This window comes from Gavia stellata, unplaced genomic scaffold, assembly GCF_030936135.1.
Source record: "Gavia stellata isolate bGavSte3 unplaced genomic scaffold, bGavSte3.hap2 HAP2_SCAFFOLD_162, whole genome shotgun sequence".
In the NCBI taxonomy this organism is placed as follows: Eukaryota; Metazoa; Chordata; class Aves; order Gaviiformes; family Gaviidae; genus Gavia; species Gavia stellata.
The window spans coordinates 50,848-71,104 of NW_026776637.1; the positions used below are offsets into that span (position 1 = coordinate 50,848).

Consider the following 20,257-nt stretch of genomic DNA (forward strand, 5'->3'; position numbering starts at 1 on the left):
GCCCCCTACTCCCCCCAGTGCCCCCCTTTTCCCCTGATACCCCCCCACTGTGTCCCTGGGCAAGTGCTGGGGGGGGGCCCAGCATGGCAGGACACCGGGGAGGGCAAAGCCTGCTGTGGTGGTATGGTCAGGGCTCTCCTGGGCTGTTCCCTGCGCCAGCCCTTGCTGGTGCCAGAGGTGGTCGTGCCGTGGTGGGAGGGGTGGCAAGGGGATCCCCATGGGCAGTGGGAGGGCACGGCAAGGCCCCAGGACCCCATGGGGAGACCCCTGCTCTGGGGTCTGTCCCGGCATGACTGCGTTGTGCCCAGCCCACGAAGATCCGGGAGGGGCCATGCAGCTGGCAGCCCCCAGCCTTGGTGTCACCCACATGTGGTCCCGCCAAGCACAAGGGTGCCATCGGGGGAAAAAAGATACACTGCCCTTTAGGCATCTTGTGCTGAGCTTTATTTAATTAACTCCTTGGTGCTGGCTGGGGACAGGTATCGTGGAGAGACTCCTCTAGTGCCTGCTTCACTCGCGGGTCCTTGTTGTGCTGCAGTCCCAAGAGAGCTGGAAGGACACAGGCAGTGCTGTGGGGACCTGGTCCTGGCCAGGCGCTCCCCTGTCTGCTCCGCTCCAGGGATCTTCCCACAAAAACAGACGTCCCAAGGAGCCGGATCTCACTAAAACCCTCTGAACCCTTCCTTCCCCACCCCCTGCCTTACCTCAGCAAAGAAGGCTGTAGCTGTCACCCGCAGCTTAACTGAGCAGGAATCCAGCCATGGGAAGAGGGTCTGCTTCAGACAGGGTGATAGAAGCCCAGCATGGACCAGGACGCTGCGCAAGGGAGCACAAGCGAGGGACACACAGTTACCCAGGAAGGCCAGGTTGCCAAAATTCATGTACACCAATGCAGATACTATTCTTCAGCTCAGGACGGCTTCCCAGGCATGCTGGAAGGGTCCTGCAGGCATTTCCCTGGGCACAGCCCCGCAGGAGGCAGCCATGTGCATCCCTGCGACTCTTACCTGGTCAGGAGACGCACCCCATCAGAATGGGTCAGGGGGTCTTCAAGGAGAGCCCACGCTGCCCGATTCATGAGCAGCCGCATCCACTTCTCTGCCATGCATTTGCCTAGCACCAACTCTAAAGCCATAAGGAAAACCCTGGCAAAAGAAACAAAACACAAACCCAGTCAAAACACAGTCAAACAAAACAAGAAAAAAATCAAAACAGCAGCAGCACCACAAAACCAAAGAAAGATCAAATCACTGCAGTTTAGGGGAAGATTTCTCTTTAGCAGAGCTAAATACCCCGGGAATGATGCTTCGTAGACTGCAGCTAACGACACTGGCATTTTCATCATGCCCCAAACCCACTGAAGCAGAAGAAACTCCACGCCCCTGGACTGACTCCATGCTAGAGAACCAAGGCAACACCTAATACCTCTTCCCACCAGCATTTTGTGAAGAATGATGCCATTGCCCGCAAGAGTCACGCTCCCCCCCGGTGGGGGTCCGCTGAGGGAGTGCAAAGCTATCGTGCATGCAAGGGTATGCAGAAGGCAAGATGACAGCCGTCCACAGCACGAGCTGCCTCAGACCTTCCTGCCTGGGAGCTGGAGTTTCCCCATGAAGGAGCAGAAGTAAACCCAACCACGACGAGCAGTTTGCTCATCTAGGAAGCGGGGCAGGCAAAGCCCTCCCTCAACCCCACAAAGGCACGTGCCTTGGCGAGGGGAACCGAAGCCAGCCCCTCCATCTGCCCCTTCGGCTCCTTACCTGCACGGCTTCTCCTCAAGCACCTGGCCCTTGAGGAACAGTTGTCTTCCGCCTTCTCCCAGGGGGGAAAGCAGCCGCTCCTCGCCCAGGGTTTCGCTGGCCCACCTCAGGAGGCTGGGAAGGAGGTGGGGAAGCAGCTGCCTGAGCTCCTCCGTGCTCCTCAGGGCAAGCACCACTTCGGAGATGGCACGGGTGATCTGCAGAGAACCGTGACCAAGAAGCCCCTCTTCAGGCAAGGCCTTTTCCCACCAGCCTGGTTCCCCTGCCTGCCTGGGGCAGGGGGGTTACTGTCCGCAATTGTCACTTCTGCGACAGCCTTGTGGCTCAGGAGCACAACACTGTCCCAGCTCCCCACACTGCTTGAGGCCGGCCCAGCACAGCGCCCTGGGAGTCTCCAGGGGCATCTGCAAAGGGCACCTGACTCCCCCTTTTCCGAAGCAGGAGTTACAAAGCAGATGCAAAGCTACAGAAACGTGTCTGCCATTAAACGTACCATCAAAGTCTCCAGAGCAGTCTCATGGTTGTGCCACTCACAAGCGGAGGAGTTGGTCCCCAGGCAGTTGTTTCGTGCTCTGTTTAGTTTCTCCACTAAGCACCTCAGGACCTGAATCCCAATGGTGCTTCTCCCCAGGCTCCTCCACAGCTCCACCGTGTCACTGCAAGGGAACAGATGTTCACCCCTGAGCCCGTATCTTCGCAGTCCTGCAGTGCCCTCAAACCTTCTCCTCCTCTGCAATGGGGCTTACAACGCCCCAGTCACGGCAGAGACACAAGCACGCAGTCTTGCAACACTCAAGACAGCTCCGGCAGAAAAAAGACCTGCTTCTTAACTGGGCCACCCCAGTGCACGCAAGCTGTGGGGTCTCTGTTTGACTACAGTGGGGAAGTGGCTGGTGCACGTACCTGTCCATGGGCAGACCTTTCCGGAGGAGACTGCTGATGACGGGCTCCTGGTGAAAGTGGGCGAGGAGAAACACGGCCCAGAGCAGGAAGGGCCTGTGGGTGCTCTGCCGCATGTAGGTGCAAAGGGTCTTCAGGATTTTTGGCACCTGAATGGAAATGGAGGAGAAAGAAGGGCTCGGTGCATCCTTTACCCCCTCCTGCGGGGCCCAGACACAGTCATTCAGCACAGGACCAGTGCCTGCTCCCATGACACAGGGTCCAGACCTAGCTTGAAACCTCACCCCTTCCACCCTGCCTGGCCCTGGCTCACGTCTGGAGCTGGGTGTGCTCTTGGCAACTGCGCACACGTACGCACACATGCACGCGCTCACACGCACAGACTCAGTCACTGCATGTGCCTGGGCCCAACCGTACGAGCAGCTGCGTGCCCTTGTGCACACAGAGGACACGGGCACGTTTCACACCCAACGCTTGAAGAACTCTCCCCGCATGTGTGTAGCGATGCAAGAGCAAAACCAAACACGCTCTTTGAGACCCTGAAGTCGCCTTGCAGGGCCTCTGCAAGGGCACCTGACTCCTTCAGCAGCCCCTTGGCTCGACACACAGGTGGCATTTCTTGAGCCTGTGCCAACTGCACAGGGTGTCGTTAAACAGCCAACAGGAGCAAAGACAAAGTCAAATGGGAAAAAGGTCGCCTTTACCTCCTGGACTATTTCCTTCCTGCATTCCACCAGGAAGATGAACACCCACTTCCATAGTGGCTTCACACACGTGGGTGTGACGTGCAGCAAGCTGGGCAGGACCGCAGTCAGAAAGTCCGTAGCCTGCGCTGGAGGGATGCACTTGCAAACAGCCTGGAGAGAAGTCAGGAACAAGAGAGACCACGTCACAGCTCTGCTCCAGCAATTCAGAATGGAAAGGAAACTTGACAGAACTGTTAGTTCGGCAGTCGTGCAGGGGGCAATCACTTTTTCCTCCTGCTATGCATACAGTGCTGTTTACATCTGATGCAGCTACCCGATTGGGAAGTGTCGCCCCCCATGTTGTTTGCTTATTATGTACCAAATTTGTATTCTGACAAGAGCAATCACACACGCACACATATACGGTATCTGCTCCAGCATGCCTGAAGGACAGTCTTGTCTCAAAGCCTCCTGCTACTTGCTAACAACAGCCATCCTGGACAGCTTGCTCTGGACACAGCGAGGGACGCTGGAGGGGAGCAGGGAGATGTGCAGGAGCCCAGGAGCTGGGCCCCCACCCCGCTCTTTTGGGGCCAGTTACCTTTGCTATTTTGGCGCAGGTCTGCACGGTGTCTGGGCTGTTCAGCTCCTCACCAAGGCACCTGATCTCATCTGCCTGAGGCACCACCTCCATGGTCCTGGCTGGAACAAACACCAGAAGAAAAGGGGAGTCACGCCCACAGAAAGGCAACCTCTGGCCCTAGATACTGCTAAAGGAGAACCCAGGGGGTGGCAGTGAAAGCCACAGGGAAACCCAGGGCCCTCCTGAACTCGGTGCAGCAGGATTTCCTGAGCCCGATAAATGGCTGACAAATCCCGGGCTGGAAAGAGCCCTCTTCCTCCTCGAACCATTTGTTGGGGCTTCAGGGTTTCAGCAGCTACTGGCCTCTGATCCCAGCAGCTGTGTCCCCTGTTCCCACACAGGCCACCATCGTCTCTGGGAGGCAGGAAACCTCCCCGTGACTGCCTCAGCACAGGCAGACCCTGCTGCCTGAAGAGGAAACGGTTCAAACACAACCCTTTGCGGCACGCCCCGGGCCTGCAGTTCAGATCCCTCTTCCCTGCCCAGTTTGCTCTGGGCAGCAAATTGGTTTCCTCTCTTGTGCTCAGCAGGAGAGTTCTTCCCTGGCGGCGATGAGTTTGGATAGTTTGCCTGGGGAGCTGCCTGTCTCTCCAGGCTCAAGGCAGGGAGCAAGGGGGAAGGCACCCTCTGGAATGTCAGGGGCCTCATCCGAGCGAGTTGTCTGACCACCCTCTGTCTCTCCTGGAACATGGAGGGGGGCAGACATGGAGGGGGACAGTCCCCAGCATTGGTGGCAATGTCCTGCTCTCAGACAGCAGTGGGGGATGGCCCTGACCAACTGCACACATGCGCTGCGGAGGTGGGACTCAGCGACCCTCTCCCAGGGATCCTTCCTGACATGTCCAGGGAGGCAGAGGGCTAACAGGGTGGGGGCACAAAACCAGCCAAGCACGTTGCCTCCCGCTTCCCTCCTGGGGACAGGGCCTGGCCCTGCAGGATCCCAGTGGTGCCAGGCCGGGAAGGGAGGGAGGATCAGGCTGAGCAAGGCTGGGAAGCGCCCACTCTCCTTACCTTGCATTTGGAGAAGGTAGCCAAGGCAGACCCATGCCCTCTGGCGGGACGTGGCCAGGCAGTCGCTGGTCAGAGTTGCCAGCAATCCCACCAGGGAGCCGAACCGCTTGCAAGGACGTCCTCTCTGCAGGGGAGAGCAGCAAGAAAAGGGTCGCAGGCAGCCCCAGCACCCGCTCGCTTCTATCGCCCATCCTGCTCCCTGAGCAGCGACCGGGCAGAGGGGCAGGCAGAAGGGCTGCCCCGTAATCCCTGGAGCCCCAAAACCCAGCACCCAGTTGGGCAGGGCTCCCTTCTGGGGCCATGAATGGTGGGAAAAGGGCGCCAGGGCACGCGAGGGGGCTCTACTCACCATGAGCTCGAATCGCTCCTTGCAAGCTCCCAGCACATGGGCACAAACCTGCAGGGCTCTCTCCCGCTCCCATTCGTTGGCTGAGGTGAGCCAGCCCTTCAGGACCTGAGGCAGGGTGCATCTCTCTCACAACAGGCATCTTTCTCTCCCGGAGATCCCTCTCCAACTCCCTCCTTCTCTGGCCCCTTCCCAGTGCCAACCCCAGCCCCACCGAGCACTGGCACTGCTGCCTCCACTGCCTCGCTCCCTCCAGCTGCCTCTGCCCTGAGGCTGCTGTTGCTACACTGCCAGCGTCTCCCCACTCCAGCCTTCCTCCAGGCTGCTCTCAGCCAGCTCAGGGCTGGCTCTGGGCTTTCCCTCCAACAGGGCCCACTGCTCTGCCTGGCCAGAGGCTGCAGTGGCCGGGCGCTCCCGTCCCCCAGCTCAGCCCCTGGCCCCGGCCAGACGCACAGCCTCAGAGCGAGGAGCCAAAGCCCCACATTCCCGCAGGAAAGGTATCCACCTCCTAACACCCTCTAAGGCCTCCACTCTCTGCCCCTGAAACACTTTCCCTCTTGCTCCACGGCTACTCACATGGACCATGTCATCAAAGCAGGCAGAGGTCACCTCTGCCTCCAGAAAGGTTTCTAGGAGATGGCCCAGATCTTCCAAGCATCTCCTGTGCAGAAGCTGAAAGCAGGAAAGCAGAGCTGAGGTTCTGCATCATGGGGGCTGCCGGGGCGCACTGAGGTGGGATCCTGACCCAGGGGTGGGCAGGCACTGGCCAGCGGGTACCTGCATGTTCACAGCTGCCCTCACTGTCTTCCTGCCCTTTTTCATCTGCTCCTTGGAAGGACAGGACAAGACAGTCTGGCAGCACACTGCCAGCAGCTTGTGATTTTCCTCCCGCCTCAGAGGTGGCCTCAGCTTGCTGGCCAGAGGAAAAAGGAAGAGAAAACACAAAGGAGATTTACTGTCTCCAGAGTGGCTCAAACCACACCTGGGTTCCTCCTAATCGAGGGCCCCAAATCCAACACACCCCCGCCCACGCCAGCGAGCACTGCCTTCAGCGCCAGCAATTCCTGCCTCCTCCCAGGCAGCAGGCAAACCCCTGCCCCCAGGTTAAGGAACCTCGGGGGCTCCCTTCCTGTGGGAGACACCCGACATGGGGAACACCCTCCCACTCCACAGCCCCAGCAGCTCCCGGCCCCATGCTCAAGGCCACTGGGGCTGCCCCAGCCAGCTGGGATGGGGCACACTGGGAGTCCCCACAGCCCGGGGAACAGACCTCACCTCAACTCCTCCAGGGCCTGGAACACTCCATACACCAGGGAGTCCCAGGGCTCCCCCTTGATCCAGTCCTGCAAGTCCCAGAGAGAGAAGCACAGAGTTGGCAGGGGCACGAGACAGCCCTCCCGCCTCCCCTGGGGACACGTTCTGCTGCCAGGCCTGGGCAGACACTGCCCCGTCACCCCCACGCATCCCCAAAGGCACTGCAGGAGGGCCCCTGCTCCCCAACCACAGCCACCCAGCACCAGCACTCAAGAGCCCCACCAGCTCCGGACACAGCTCCAGGAGCTCACGTGAAGCCCAGAGACCATCGTGCCTCTGGGGTAACGAGTCCGATGGCACAGCCCAAAACTCCCCCGTGCGACCGCCCCGGCTACAGGCACTCACCAGCAAGGTCCACGTTGCCTCCTGCTTTAAGGACAGCTCAAAGCTGCCGCAGTCGCCCACAGCCTGGATGGCACAGCTGACCTCGGTGATGCTCTGCACCAGGGCGAGCTTGAGCTGCAAGTCCTGAGGCCAAAGAGAGCAAAGCACCCCTTCAACTCTTTGAAGGGCTGAGAGGTGGAAGAAGAGCATGGGCAGGGGAAACCCATGGGGGGCTGGATCTGGACGTTGAGGACAAACCCTTCCTTGGGAGATCTTTAGAAAGGGACCGTCCACCTCGGTGCACCCCAGCCCCAAGGGGCTGAAGCTGGGACACCCAGGCATCCCTGCCCTGTGTGCCCCATGCTCCTACCCTCTGTTTAGCTCTGGAGAGCCGCAGGATGTTGCCCACGATTTCTTTATCCACGCGGGTGAGCAGCTGCTCCTTGGGGGCACGCAGTGCAATGCCGCTGTAGGTGCACATCAGAGCAGCACGAATGGCCTGGGCGCTCTCCATCTTCTGCTGCTGCTGGACCTGTGTCAACAGAGATGCCCTGAGAGGTCAGCCCCGGGACTTTGGCAGGCTCCTGCGGCAGGCCCTGCCCTGCACCCTCACCAGCTCCTTGTTTCCCTGGGCACCTCCCAGCAGCTCCCCAGGCCACTCCTCGAGCTGCGAGTTCCAAGGCCAGAAGTTGTTCCCATCCCACAGCTTGGGATCTCGCATGGGGATGGGGATGAGGTGCAGCCAGCATCGCACACACTGCTGGCTCTTTTACCACTGATTTGAGAGGTCGGGGAGCTGCCTGGAACCTTTCTGTGGAAAGGTATCTGACAGAGCCTGTCACGGTCCTGCTCAGACACGCAGCCCGTGCTCGTCAGGGGTGCAGATGAGCCCACTCTGCTCACCTCCCCAGGCCAGGCTGCACCGCTCTCTCTGTAGGGCCCTGCCCTGCCCTGAAAGGCTTCCCCACAGCCCCCAGGTGGGGAGCAGAGCCAGTGAGACTTCACCAGGCTCCTGCTCTTGGCCCTCAGCTTTGGGGAAGGGTCAGAGTGTCACACCGTGCCCACCCCCTTGTCGCCAGCTCCTGCTGAAGTTAAGTCAGGGGCAAGGTGGCTGCAAGCAAGCAACCGCTGCAGCTGCCCCAGCTGGGTGGCTCTGATCCACCCGGTGTCAAACCCCCTCCTCTCCAAAGACACCTCAGGGGCCCCAATGTCAGGACGTCCCCTCTGAAACAGAGGTCTCGGCTAGCTCTTACACGAATGCTTATCTCAAGGCAGCTGCCACAACTTGGCTGCTGCAGGTGTAGAAGTGAAAGAAGGCCAAAAAAGGAAAGCCAAACAGGGAAACCCTGGCTCCTTTACCTTCCAGCCCATGGAAGTCTGATAAAACCAGCCTCTGGTGAAAGCAGTGGAGAACATGTTCACTGTGTCCAAGACCAGATGGAAGTGGCTCTCAGCCGTGTGGGACACAACAGAAATCATTCCCTGCAACCACAGAGAAACAGGGAGTTGGCTCCAGCCCAGGCACTCGGCCATGGCCAGCAACAACGGCCAGGCAGGACATTGCGGCAAGGGGGAAATGGCAGCAAGGGGGAAATCGAGGTCTGGAGCAGCCCTGCCTCTCCCCCAGGAACAGGCAGGGGATGCGCAGGACATGAACATCACCTCACCTGGGCTTCAGACAGCTGCACAGGGTTTGTCTCCTGCAGGAACCTCAGCACCTGCCCTTGGACGTGTCTGAGATCCTGACAAGCTGCCAGCACTGTCCCAAGGGCCTTGTACAGGAAAAGCTGCAAGAGAAGAGGCCACGTCCGAGATGTGGTCATGGACCGACCTGTCAGGAAAGGTCTGGCCCCAGACAGACCCGACCACCCCTGGTGGTAGCCAGCCACTGGAGTAGCCCAGGGAGGCGCATTTTGGGGGCAAGAGAAGGGGAAGCAATGAAAACCGCCTGCGTGGGCAGAGCCCCAGCCCTGGCGCGGGGCAGGAGACACACCTTCTCCCAGGAGCCGGGGGCAGAGCTGCCCAGCTGCTGGCTCAGCTCCTGGCTCAGGCCCATGGTCCAGGCCCTGTCCTCGATGGGCTCCAGCGACGCTCGCAGGAACTGTGGGGAACAGAGAGGAAGCGAGTGTTCCCCTGCCCTTGGCCAGGATGCTTTCTACGCTCGCATGTCCCGGGACACTGCTGAGGGGAGCTACTGGGAACGGCAGACTCTTCCCCTGCCCCACCCAGCCCTCTTTTCACCAGCCTCCCTCTTCTCCTAACACCTCAGGCGAGACCTCCCCGGCATGCCAGACATAGAGGAGGAGGCAGTGCTAAGGCGTGTGCCACAGCGATAGAGGGCATTAGCCATCAGCCGTGGCACGTGCGCAGACAGCAGCTCCTCTGAGCGGGCAGGCACCTACTGCGGGGGGAGGCACAGGGCACTCAGGAGGTGCCCCCAACTCCTGCTGCCTACACAGGCAGCCCCGAGCTTCCTCCCACAACTTTGTCTGTTCCCTCTTCTCCCCCTCTATTTGTGACACCCCCCAAGGATGCTGTACCTTGAGCACACGATGCTCCCACTCTGCAGAGTCCAGGGACCTCTTGGTTTTCCCTAGAAAGCAAGAGGAAGCAAAAGCCGTCGCTGCTATTTAAGCTCACACCAAAGACGAGCCCTGTGGTCTCCTCTGCGGTCAGACCTCCCAACATTCCCAGGCCATCAGGCTAGAAAGGGCCTACAAGCACCTACACCAAAGCCCTTGTGAGGCCAAAGACACAGGAGGGATCCCAGGAACATTTGTCAGGGCCACTGATTCAAGCTGGGCAAGGACGTGCTGTCCACAACAGATCCCCACTGCTTGACTGCAGCTCCCAGAACAACTCCGACCACTGCGTGCCAGCGTGCATTGGCAACACACATTTTCTCCTTAATGACCCACCACTTTCTGCCCATTTGCAGCTCTTCTCCCAGGCTATTGCCAAGGACAGCTGCTGCAAACCTGGCCTGGCCTGGCAACTTGGTTCTCCAAAGCCAGGGGCTGCACCCCCTCCAGGAGCACCAGTCCTGTCCCTCCCCCAAACACCATCCCGGCCAGGACATGGGGGTGCCACCAAGACCTGCCCTCCAAAAGGACATCAACAGCCCCATCCATCCCCTGGGCCAAATCGACACTGGGGGACGGCTGCCCCCAGCCTCAGCTTTGGCTCCCTGGAAGGGGAAAGGCTGCAGAGCAAGTGCTGGGGAACTGGGGACAATTCTCCTCCGTCACGCTGGGAAGCTGCATTTTCCTGACCCCCTTCCCTCCCCCCAGCCTCTCCCTCCCCACCCGCACTTTACCTTCCAAGTACTGCAGCAGGAGGGGGATCTCGGTAGTCCACACCACCCCCAAGGCTCGGTGTATCCTGCCATGCAGGGCCTGCAGCAGCTGCAAGGCAGCGACTGCACGTTCGCCGCTCTTGTGAGGAGCTGCTGCCACCACCTAGGCGAGGGCAGGAGAGAAGGGTCACTCCTGCCACCAGAGCTGCAGTTTTTCCCGGGAGGGAGGGAGGGAGCTTGATGCCGCTCCTGCACCCAGGGTGCTGCTAGCCCCAAGAAAGGAGTGGGATACCGGACAGGCCCAGGCAGTCTCAGGCACACTGCCTCCTCCTTGGGGGATCCCGGCACGGGCCTCAACAGCATCTCTGCCCTGGGCTCCCCCACCACCCCTGGCCAGAAAAGCTCTTTCCCCCAGGCCCCACTACTCACCAGCAGTCGAGCCAGCAGGGCCTGGGGAGCCGGCAGCCGGGCTGTGGGGAGGAAGAAAGGCTAGGTGAGCCAACGAGCCCCTGCCATGCCGTGCCCATCGCGCCTCCGATGCCCCACACAGGGCTGAGGGCTGAGAGCAGCTGTGCTGCCACGGTGCTGACCCGGGAGAAATCCCTAGGGCTGCCCAGCACGGGACGAAGGCAGCTCCAGCATGGCCAGGAACAAGCCCCGGCTCGCCAGGAGAGTGCTGCGAGCATGAGAGGCAGGCCTCTGCACTGGGCAAGGGGCAATGCAGGGCAGAGCCCCTCGGGCCCAGCAGCAGAGCCTGGCTCCGCCCTTTGGTTCTCCCAGGCTTCTGCTGAGGGCTGGCAGGGTGCATGTAGACACAGACTGGCCAAGCCCCTGGCTGAACCCATTAGCTTCTACCTCGCTCCTGGGAGTCCACGGCGTCAGGCTCCTCCTCGTCTTCTTCACACCCTGCGCTCTCCCGTCTCTCAACTAGGGCTCGGAGACAGCGGGAGAGCGGGATCAGCATGCCGCTGTACTGGGCTGGCACTACGTACTGCAGCAGCCTCGGCCACAGGAGCTGCAGAGAAGAACCAGGCAATTCACCACATCAGCATTTCTATTCAGCTCGAAGACAAAAGTGACAGTCTGCGGTTCCCTGAGCCTTGTGTGCTTCAGCACATGTGAGGGGAGAGGTTCACAGCATGGGGAAGCACGAAGAAAAATGTCCTGAAGGCAAGAAGTGGCCACAGCAGCAGGGCACAGGGTGACTTACTTTGGTCATCCCTCTCAGAGAGACGTCCAGCGAGCCCAGGATGTCCACACACAGGGCTCGAAGAGCTCCTTCCTCCGGTGTTACCCAGGCAAAAAGGCCTCCTGCCACCTGTAAGACAGAGTTGGCAAAACCCCTGTTACTCTCAGCTCCCGACCGACAAGGCTCAGGCATGGCCTCACCAGTGCTCCTGCGCCAACCTCCCAGGAGCACTGACCTCCAGAAGGAGGACAAAAACGGCCAGACCCAGCTCGGGAACCACTTCCCAGACCCTGGGAAGGACTAGAAAGCCCTGGAGCAAAGCAACACGCACAGATCCCCCGGTTGGAGGGAGGCTCTAGCCAGAGGGAAGGTCCTCAGCAAGTCAGCAAAAGGCTCAGCCATGCCCATCCTTCATCTCCTGGGCACCCAGATGGAAACACTCACCAAAGGGACTGCCAGACGGCCTGTCCCCTTGCCAGAAGTGATGCGGGTCCCCAGACTGCTATTGGATGGGCAGGGCATGCTTTGGAGGGCCAGAGTATGAGAACACCACAGAAAGATCCTCTAGCCAGGCCCATGTGGCTGCAGTGGCTGTGTTTTGCTGATTGTCTGTGAGCACTTAAGGATGGAGGATGTCCTGTCCCTAGAAGACCCCTCCCTTTGCAAGGCAGCTTTGCTGAAGGTGTCTGTGGGCACAGCTCAGCCTGTGGGGTGCGCAGGCAGCCCCACAGTCCCAGGTGGCACGCCCGGGTGCAAACCCTCATCATTCACTGACGTCTCCACCAACATCAGCACACACACACACGAGGAACAGCCATTTGCAGGTCATTCCAATGGCAGCGCCGGCGCTGATGGCCCTGCAGCGTGGAGCTCTCCATGCTCAAGGATGCCTGCAGAAGCTCTCAGCACAGGCCAGGCACTGCTGGAAGCCCCAGGTGTCTCGCTCTGCCCTTACCAGTCTGCCTGAGGTCCGGCTGAACTCGCTGAAGATGTGCCCCACCACATCCCATGCCCAGCAGCTCTGGGAGCCAGAGCTGAGCAGCTCCCGGATGAACTCCAGAACTGCCCTCCGCACCTGCCAGGGGAGAGCGTGGTTACGGTCCTCCTGTTCAAAATCCAAAGGGAAGCCGCCTTTGCTTGGGGGCAGCCTTTGTGGCTCGCGGAGAGATGACAAGCGCATGGCAGAAGCTTTCGCTCCGGCCATCAGGGCTGGGCTTTAGCACCAGGCTGGACGGGCATTTGCTCCACAGAGCACAGCGACCTCCCTGCTCCACTCTGCCAGCTCTCCCCGGGGAGGAGCCATCACCCACTGCCTGGGCAATGCGCCGGCACCTCCCCAGGCACCCCAGCTCTGCCCTGAGGGAAAGGCTTCCTCTGCCTCCCCTGGTGGCACTGTCCCTTCCCAAACCAGCTCACCTGGGCACTGGGGTCGTTGCACACTGACCCCATGGCCTCCATCACCTGGGGCAGCTTCTCTCTCACTGCAGGTGCTGGAAGAGATATGGAGAGGTGTGCATTGAGGCAGAGCCCCAATGGCAGAAGCTTCCAAGTTTTTCGCACACCAACGGGACAGAAAAGCGGGGCCTGACTCTGACTTCACAGGAGGCAGCAGTGTAGCCAGAGCGACTCCATTTCTAGAGGCACAGCTGTTTTATAGGGACTGAAAGCTATGGTAATATGGTAACACAGAGCACGTGAGAAATGACTTGGGTACAAGCAGCTCCTGTGCACCAGCCCACCCGCCCACCCACCAGCCTGCCCGTGTTACTGAGCTTGGAGCATCATCCCTGGTGTGCACCATTTCTAACTGCTGGAGGAGAGCTCGAGCCCTGTCACAGGGCGTCAGCTCGACTGGGGGACCCGCTCTTTGCAGCTCCTTTTGGGTGCAGGTGCACTGCTTTCAGCCCGTTCCTGCTCTCAGCCCAGCAGCCCCAACCCCTGCCTTCTGTCCCTGGCCCATGGCACTGACCGTCAGAGTGGGCCAGCGCTCCCAGCAGGCCCAGGGCTGCCACGCGACCGGCCTTGCTCCCACCGCTCTCCGGGGAGTGCAGAAACATGCCCGTCTCCTCAGGGCATATTCGTGCTGCAGGGAAGAAATCGCATTCTGCACTAGCAGGCAGCTGCCTCTGACTGCCGAGGACAGGGAGAGAGCCGCCACAGCACGATGGGGGATCGCCCAGTCTCCTCTCCTTACCCTGCAGCGCGATGCAGCGGGGAAGTTCTGCCTTAGGGGCCAGGCCAGGCTCTTTGGTCACGTCAGGGAGCTGTGGGAACAAGGTCTGTTTTAAAGAAATCTGCATCAGCATTGAGGGGGACTGAAAAGAAAGGGTGCTCTCTGCCCTCCTCTCCCAGAGTCCTGCTGCGACTTGGCTGAGAGGGAAATCACTGTGGGAACAGGGCTGCCCCTCAGGCCCATTCCGAACAGCCAGGATCAGGCCTCCTGCAGCCTTAAGGAACCTACGTGGCACCTGTCTCACAAATCCTGGCGTGTTCCTGGCCTGCAGGAAGGTCTGTGAGACAACGGGGGAGGAAGAGGAGGCTAAAGCTACTTAAAGGCACTTGGGAAGGGAGAAATCCAGCACATCTGGGAGAAGGGGAGTCCCTAACAGCAGCTCCCAGGGAAAACCACAAACCCTCCTGGATGGGGCTTCTTGTTTGCCCTCCCCTCAGAGCAGCATCGGCAGGGTCTCTTTCCTCTGAACAGAGCCCGCTGTCGACAACTCCGTTTCCCGGCACTTCCCACTCATCAGACCTCAGCCCTCACTGGACAGGACTGGACATAGCGCTGGGCATTAGGGCAAAGCTCTTCCCACACACAGAGCGCTACAGAGATGGCAATGCCTCCCTTCCTGAGAAGACAAGCCCGGGGGACTCTTGCCTCCCTTCTGGCCCCTCCCCGCATTTCTCTTTTCTTGCCCAAAGAGTGCAGGGAAGTCTCAGGCCTCCTCTGCTCTCCCCCTCCCTGTTCCTTCTCTAAGGCCTTCCCAGCTCCTCCTGGCACCCCACAGCTCCCCAGTGCCTCGTGGCACTCGCGCAGACCCACCCCAGCAGCCACGTCGGGCCCTGCGCAACACCTCACCTTGTTGACCCGGGAGGTGTCTCGGACCTCCTGAGATTGGTGCAGCAGCCAGAGGAGCTGCTCCCAGGCATGCTCGCGGTGCTGCTCCTCACGCAGCAGGACCTCCATCATGGCAGCCACCGCCCTGAGCACAGCCTGCTTGTCCTGAAGAGGGAAGGGAGAGGCTCTGCTTGGAGGGCTGAAGGTCTGCCTAGCACTCAGCATCGCCTGCACACCAGTCTGCCCTTCCCACTGGGAGGGGTTTCCCTTTCCCTTCTGCCCTGCAGCAGAAGGGCTCACTCCAGAGGAGAGAGAGCAGTTCCCCACGCTCGCACCCCAGCCCTCCCTGCAGAAAGGCCCCAGGACTCAGCTGCTTCCTGCCAGAGAGCCTCCAGCCCCAGGCACAGTGACAGCAGGCTCCCGGCCTGGGATGCTTTCTCATTCAGACCGCTCCCTCCCCTCACCCCTCTGCTCACACCCCACCAGCCACAGACAGACCCACCAACGTGGACATCCCTGCTGTGGCCCCAGGCGTGGAAAGCAGCACTTCTTACCTCTTCTTCCTCGCAGCCCAGCCAATTTACCAGCGCGTAACGGAAGACTGGGTAAATGTCTTCACAGAGCTGCGCTTCCACATTGCGAGGGAAGGGGCATTGCTCCCGGCTGCCGAAGTATGTATTGACCCCTTTTGACCATTGCTCCAGAACTGCACCAGGAGAAAGGGAAGGGCAGCACGTGAGAGTCTGCAGCAGGGACGGTACCTTGCACCCTCACCCAAGCCTGCTCTAAGGACGGTCCCAGGCTCGGCAGGGCTCAGCCCAGGACCAGATCTGCATCTGAGGCCAAGCTGTGCCCTTGAGGTGTCTGGTTTCAAACAGCCCACTGTTTCTCTCCTCCTCCCCATCCTTTTCCTCCTCAATGGCCTGTTCCCCTCCAGTATTTCCCAGGGGAAACAGGGGAACAGAAGCCATGGGAAGGGACCCAGGAGTTCCCCTGTGCAGCACCGTCGCGTCCTACCCACAGAAACCTCCGGGGCTTCTCCCGCTCCTTCTGCACACTCACAGAGGTTTGGGATCACCAAGGCCTGACCTCGCTGTGGGCTGACACCTGCCATGTTCCCTCTGAGATCACATGGAGGCATCAACGGCCACCCCAGCCCCTGACCCTGGGACCCCAGCTAAGGAGGGGACACTCACCACTGCAGACGGCGCGCAGGATCCGGCCACTCCCCACCCGGCTCAGCATGGCACGCAGGGCAAGCAGCGTCATTCCCACGAAGGGGATGCACCGCAGGGCTGCAGAGAAGGCAGGGACAAAGGGACCGAGAGGGTCAGTGAGAGACACGGGAGACCGGGGTCGATCCCTGGCAAGGCTGGGGCTGCTGGGCCATGTGGGACATGCCAGAGGGTGTGGGGAGGGCTGCCTTCCCCAAGGGGGACACAGGAAAGCCCTTTAGGGAAATGGGGAGGACAGTGCGGGGCAGAGACCCTGCGGGTTTGTCTCCAGTGGGTTCCCACCCTCCAGGAACCAGGACTGGGCTAGTAAGGCAGAGCTGCCAGCTGGCCCTGGCACAGAGCAAGGAGGCATGGCGACTTCATAGCCCCCCAGTTCAACACAGAGCCTTCAGGAAGGGGGAGGGTGCTTTCTCCCCGTTATCACAGACCCCTACCCAAACCAAGAGGCCCAGGGTGCCGTACCGTAGCTGCGGGCCATTTTGCCCAAGGTGAGGAGCACGATCTCATCAGGGACCTTCCCCATGGCCTTCAGGTGGCTCTGGAGCTCAGACATGACAAAGTGGAAGCGGGAGCGGGCCAGAGCCACCAGGACGTCGCTAGCAGCCATCTTCACATCATCTGTCACACCCTGAAAAAGTGCCACAAGTTAAACACTCCCGAGAAAAAGGCTGAGGCACTCGGACAGGCTGAACGCCCCTGTCTCCCCTGCAAGACCCCTCGGGGCAGTTTGCTCAGACCGGGCGCCTGCTGCCTCTTGTACCCTGGGGTAGGCGAGCAGCTCCCCGGTGAGACGCGGGAGGCTTTTCCCTAGCACAGCCCTGTGCTGCTGCCTTCTCTCCCTCTCTGCAGAGATGCCAGGAACAAACTGTCACAGACTCAAGGACCCCCTGGGGCCTCTCCACGGGGCTGCTGGGTTCCCAGGGCTGTTCCTCAAGTGAGCTTGAACCCAGCTCTCGCTCAGTTAGAAACAGCCCCGCGTCCACCTCTCTGCACTACTCTCTGCATCTCCTCTTCAAATTCCCTATAAGGAGGAGTCCCCTTCGGACCTCCACTGGGTCTGAATAGTTGAGGAACATCTCTGTGCTGCTCTGGATTTCCCCAAAAACCAGGGCCAGAGGCAGGCTGCTTTGGCGGCCTTGAAAGAGAACAAGCTCACCTGGGCTGCTCGCATGTCACTGGACACCTCTGCTATCAGGCGGTTCACGACACCGCTCTGCAAACTGCCATCGTCTCCTTGCAAGAAGCTCTCCAGCTCCCGGTATGTCTCCACTCGGTCACCCTGGGGACAGACCACACATAGGAGTGATGGGACTTGCTTTGCCCTCGTTGCCAGGGACCCACGAGAGAGACCTACTGCCCCCCAAATCATCTCTCTGCCATGGGCACGAGGTACGAGCTGCAGGCATCGGTCAGGACAGCCATGGGGAACGGCAAGATCTTCCACAGCACCTCTGACACTACCAGAGAGCCAGACAGGGAGGTTGATTCCACCAGGGTAAAAGGCCATGCGGGAGCCTAGGAAGTCGGTCCTGAGGATGGGGGATGGTGGAGGTCAGACGGACAGTGCCAGGCGAGGAAGAGGAAGATGTGGGAATGAGACCAGTCCCTGAGGAGGGGGAGCCATGAACTCCCTGCACCTTGGGGCACAGTGTCGCTCCCCTCGCACAGGCAGGAGCCCAGGCGCTGGGACAGTTCTGGAACCAAAGCTAAGGTGGGGCCTTGAGCGCTTGGGCAAAGGTGCTGGAGAGATGCTGGGATTTATGCCAGAGGCTTTGCCTTGTCCAGGAGAGCACTGCAAGCTCCCAGGGAAAGGAGGGAGGGAGCAGTGGCATTAGTCCAGCTGGAGCGGCAGGATCGGCGCTTGGGGACGAAGCGCCTGCAGGAGGGCAGAGGTGCCATCACGCGAGATCCCCCTCTGCCACGGCACCTGGGGAAGTCAAGGGCTTGGAGGGGAGCCCTCGAGCCCCCTTGTCTCACCTCATGGTCTTGCAGCCGCTTTAGCAGAGAAGCCCCACTAGCCACAAAGGTAGTGACGGCTTTAGGGACAGCCTTCTTTGCCCTGCCTCCATCCTCAGGATGTGCAGGTCTGGACTGAGAACCAAAGCACGGGCAGAGAGCTGGAAGAAAAGAAAGAAATGGTTTTGCTGGCTGCAGGGCTTTGCACCAGGGAGGGGAGAGGATCTTCCCAGCCTCTCCCAGCACTAACAGCCCGTGCTGGGCTGTACTGGCAAGAGGGCAGTCACTGGGACGAGGGAAGGGAGTCTTCCCCTCACTGCGGCACTGGGAAGACCGCACTGGGAATATCACACTGGGGGACTGGATCCATTCTGGGCTCCCCAGTGACAGAATGGCAGCAATGCGTTAGAGCAAGTCCAGCACGGGGGCCCCGAGCTGGGCAGGACATGGACATGGGGCCCTGCAAGGAGGTGCTGGGAGGGCTGGGGCTGGGCAGCCCCGACAAGAGTCGGCTGGGCCAGGTCGTCTTTGAGCAGTCCCCAGCTGCCCCACGGAGGGCAGGGAGAGGATGGAGCCAGAGCCCCCTCGGAGGTGCCTGGCAGCAGGATGAGAGGTGACGGCGACGCAGCCCCCAGCAGGCAGCAGCCCCCAGCCCCCCACCACCGCCTCACCTCTGAGTGCTCTCATCCTCCTCAGGGCAGCAGGATCCCCCAGATGGACGCACTGCTCTCTCTGGGTCCTCCTCCTGCGAACGCCATGAGAAACTGGGGCAGAACCAGCCCCTTGGGAAGATATAGAGCCTGGCCATTGTGACACCACTGCAGGGCGCGGCGCCTCACAGAGGGCTGCTATGACACAGGGACACGTGCTGGGGACACGCTGCAGGGCAGGGACCAGACACGCAGCACCCTGCGGATCCCCACAGGCCCCGAAATGCAGGATTTCCCCATTCTCCATCACTTGAACTCACTCATGGTCCTCGAACAGTTCTAGCAAGGACCTTCTCCCGAGAGCCCTTCCCAGCCCCGTCCCCGATCCACGTCCCCCTCCAGGGACCCGAGGCCACCGGAGCAGTTTGTGCCACCGCTCACAGCCGCACGGCGTTACTCAGCCATCTGGAAAGCCTCGCTGGCACCCAGGGCCTGAGAGCATCAGGCCACAAGCCTCCAGTAAACACACACGGCAAAGTTTCTCCCCATTTTCCCATTTTCAGCCCAGAACATCAGCACTGATGGGGGGCCCCAGCCCAGCCTGTCTGGGCCCTCGGGGCACAGCTGCTCCTGGCCCATCCCGCCCTGCGGGCCGTGCTGGGCCTTCTCAGGGGAAGGCGCGGGCCCTCGCCCTGAGGCCTCGCAGCACGAACAGGCGGAAGGTGCCCAGCCCAGCCCCGGTCGGGCGCCCTCCTGCTCCCTCCCTCAGTGCCAGTGTCACCGAAATCGGGAATGAAACCCCTTCACACTGGTCTATTAAAGAGCAGGCATTACTTCATTCGGCACCGGGTGCGTGGGGGATCTCTCCAGCCAGCATGCACCCCGGGCTGAAATCATGACAGGGATTTAAAACAGGTGACAATGTTAGTTACGCCTACTGCTCCTACCCCTTAACTAACTATTGGTTAGTACCTTTCTTACTTCATCTTACAGATACAGTTCCAATTCCCTACGCATGCCCAGAGGGGAGGGGGCTTATTTGGGTTGGGGGCGTTTTCTAGCTAGGAGGTGTGGGTTTCACATGACAATGAGGCAGGTCAGCCTTAAAACAGTTTTCGCACTCTTCTGTTTTCCTAGACTTTGACCTTGTGGTAATCCTCACCGTTAGTTAGTGGAGACAGTTTTTAACTGTAATTTTATGTCTACATACCAGGTGCACGCATTACAAAGTATCTTCTTCACATTATTTCCATTCCTTTTACACTACTTTGACCCTGCGTTTCAGGATGTTCTGTAACACCAGCACCAGGCCGAGCCACTGACTGCGGGGGCCTGGGGTTGCGGCCGTCAGCTCCTGCTGAGGCGTAGGAGCCCCCAGGTGCGGGGGGGCCTGGCTCTCAGCCTGCGGAGAAGTGGCCTCACCCTCAGCCTGCGGAGAAGTGGCCTGTGGAGAGGGTCCAGGTCGGGCCGGTGCCCTCCCCTGCCCCAGCCTTACTTTCAGGGGCGCAGCGTGATGCTGTGTGGTTACGCACGGGTGGGCCGGGAGCGGCGAGGGGCTTCTGCAAGTAGGTTCCCAAGAGCTCGGTTACTGTGTTGCTCCTCTTCCATACTGCCCCTTCTGCCTTCCGTGCAGCGGATCAGCCTGGGGCTGAGTCAGGTGGGGCGAGACCTTGGCTGTCCCAAACAGGTATTCCCCCCTCGGGGCAAGACGTCTTGGTGCCAGGCCTCTGCAAAGGGAGGACAGACTCTGGGTTGGAAAGGGCAGAGCCAGCCATCAGAGGGGTCCCTCTCTCTCCAGCCAGGTCCCCCACAAAAAGCCAATTCAGGTGCCCAGCAAGCCCCTCTCCGGCGTCAGGGAGGTACTTACCAGGGCAGCTGCCGCTGCAGCTC

General features: G+C 60.4%; 1 protein-coding gene across 1 annotated transcript; it reads right to left on the reverse strand.

The window, feature by feature from the left end:
• Nucleotides 1-430: 430 nt before the first annotated feature.
• On the reverse strand, nt 431-18,480 carry LOC132321174 (maestro heat-like repeat-containing protein family member 2B). Its single transcript, XM_059834755.1, has 34 exons — nt 18,389-18,480; nt 17,739-17,878; nt 16,918-17,040; nt 16,224-16,389; nt 15,723-15,821; nt 15,081-15,232; nt 14,548-14,691; nt 13,663-13,732; nt 13,438-13,551; nt 12,885-12,958; nt 12,424-12,543; nt 11,490-11,597; nt 11,135-11,294; nt 10,709-10,749; nt 10,301-10,442; nt 9,525-9,577; nt 8,978-9,085; nt 8,652-8,771; nt 8,344-8,466; nt 7,355-7,516; nt 7,006-7,128; nt 6,622-6,689; nt 6,124-6,259; nt 5,923-6,018; nt 5,350-5,454; nt 5,001-5,124; nt 3,948-4,048; nt 3,365-3,517; nt 2,664-2,809; nt 2,254-2,416; nt 1,761-1,957; nt 1,008-1,145; nt 705-816; nt 431-549 (listed from the first exon to the last, which is right to left on the reverse strand). The coding sequence occupies exons 1-34, from the start codon at nt 18,402-18,404 to the stop codon at nt 511-513; spliced, it is 3,936 nt and encodes a 1,311-aa protein (XP_059690738.1). The 5' UTR covers nt 18,405-18,480; the 3' UTR covers nt 431-510.
• Between the last annotated feature and the right edge of the window lie 1,777 nt (nt 18,481-20,257).